This window comes from Fukomys damarensis, unplaced genomic scaffold (genome assembly GCF_012274545.1).
Source record: "Fukomys damarensis isolate Sample0158 unplaced genomic scaffold, DMR_v1.0_HiC HiC_scaffold_50168, whole genome shotgun sequence".
Classification (NCBI taxonomy): domain Eukaryota; kingdom Metazoa; phylum Chordata; class Mammalia; order Rodentia; family Bathyergidae; genus Fukomys; species Fukomys damarensis.
Window position 1 is genome coordinate 1 of NW_022951080.1, and position 1,139 is coordinate 1,139.

At 55.1% G+C, this 1,139-nt stretch overlaps 1 protein-coding gene across 1 annotated transcript; it reads left to right on the forward strand.

Annotated features, from left to right (window-relative positions):
• Positions 1-321: 321 nt before the first annotated feature.
• Positions 322-1,130, forward strand: LOC104858526 (adhesion G protein-coupled receptor F5-like; the record flags this gene model as incomplete). The annotated part of the gene is made up of 2 exons (XM_010618804.3): positions 322-615; positions 913-1,130. Coding segments are annotated over exons 1-2 (240 nt in total), but the record flags the coding sequence as incomplete, so codon positions are not given.
• Positions 1,131-1,139: the final 9 nt, after the last annotated feature.

The following is a 1,139-nucleotide window of genomic DNA, read 5'->3' on the forward strand; positions in this document are numbered from 1 at the left end:
GGGAAAGCCTGGAGCATTGAGAGAAGCTACACAGAGGGGACGGTGGGACATGCGAGCATCTGGGCAGCCCTGGTCAAGGTCAAGGCCACAAATGTGCAGAGCTTCTCAGATGGCTGAGCCCTGGGGAAGCAAGGACAGAGAGGAGCAGGGGCGCCCTCTACAGGAGCGATGGGCTATTGGTGAAGAAAGATCCCGCAGGACTCTGGATCCTAAACCGACATGGCGAAGGCAGGCTGGGATGGAGTGAGGCACAGGCCATGATGGGCTTTAAGTAGGTGGAGAGCTGTGAACGCTGCCAGAAGTTTGTTTTTTTTTTTTCTTCCACAGAAATATGTGGAACATGTTATGTGATCCATTCCTAGGAAAAGTCTGGCAGGCTTCTTCATGTTAGATCATCCCAACAATACCTGTGCTTCTGACACTCATGTTGTGACGTCTTCTCCGTATCTCTGTCTTCAGCCAAAGAAGTGAAGGGAAAGCAAGTGTGCTACAAATACAGCTCCACGGCAGACTCGGTTTCCCAGTGTCCAAAAACCGTGGATGTCTTCTGTCACTTTACCAACGCCGCCAACAGTTCAGTTCGCAGCTCTTCTATGAAGCTCTCTCTGGTTCCCGGTAAGCGCATTTTAAATTGTGGCTCATTCGCCCACCCCTTCTCCGAGGATTGGAGGTGGGAGTGAGGCACGGAGGAAATAAGTCCTGTGGGGGAAAGCAGGCTCAGCCTGTGGAAGCGGCTCTGAGCAGGAAACAGTGAGAGCTGTTGGGAAGCCAGGAACAATAAGAACTCAGGAGACCCCCCCCAAGGTCACGGAAGGTACTGAGAGATGGGAATTCAGCCTCGATCCCGCCACCACCTGGCCCTGACCCCTCTTCTCAACGGTCCCTTGTATTTCTTTCCATTTCCCAACACAGGGTACAACATCACGTGCCGGGACCCCGCCATCGGGGTTGGGGAGCCCGGGAAGGTCATCCAGAAGCTGTGCCAGTTCTCAGACATCTCCCGGAGCCCTGACAGCACCGTGGGTGGGACCATCACCTACAAATGCGTGGGTTCCCAGTGGCAGGTGGAGCGGGAGGGCTGTATCTCCGCCCCCATCAATGGCCTGCTCCAGCTGGCAGAGGTGAGCCTGGCCCAGTGC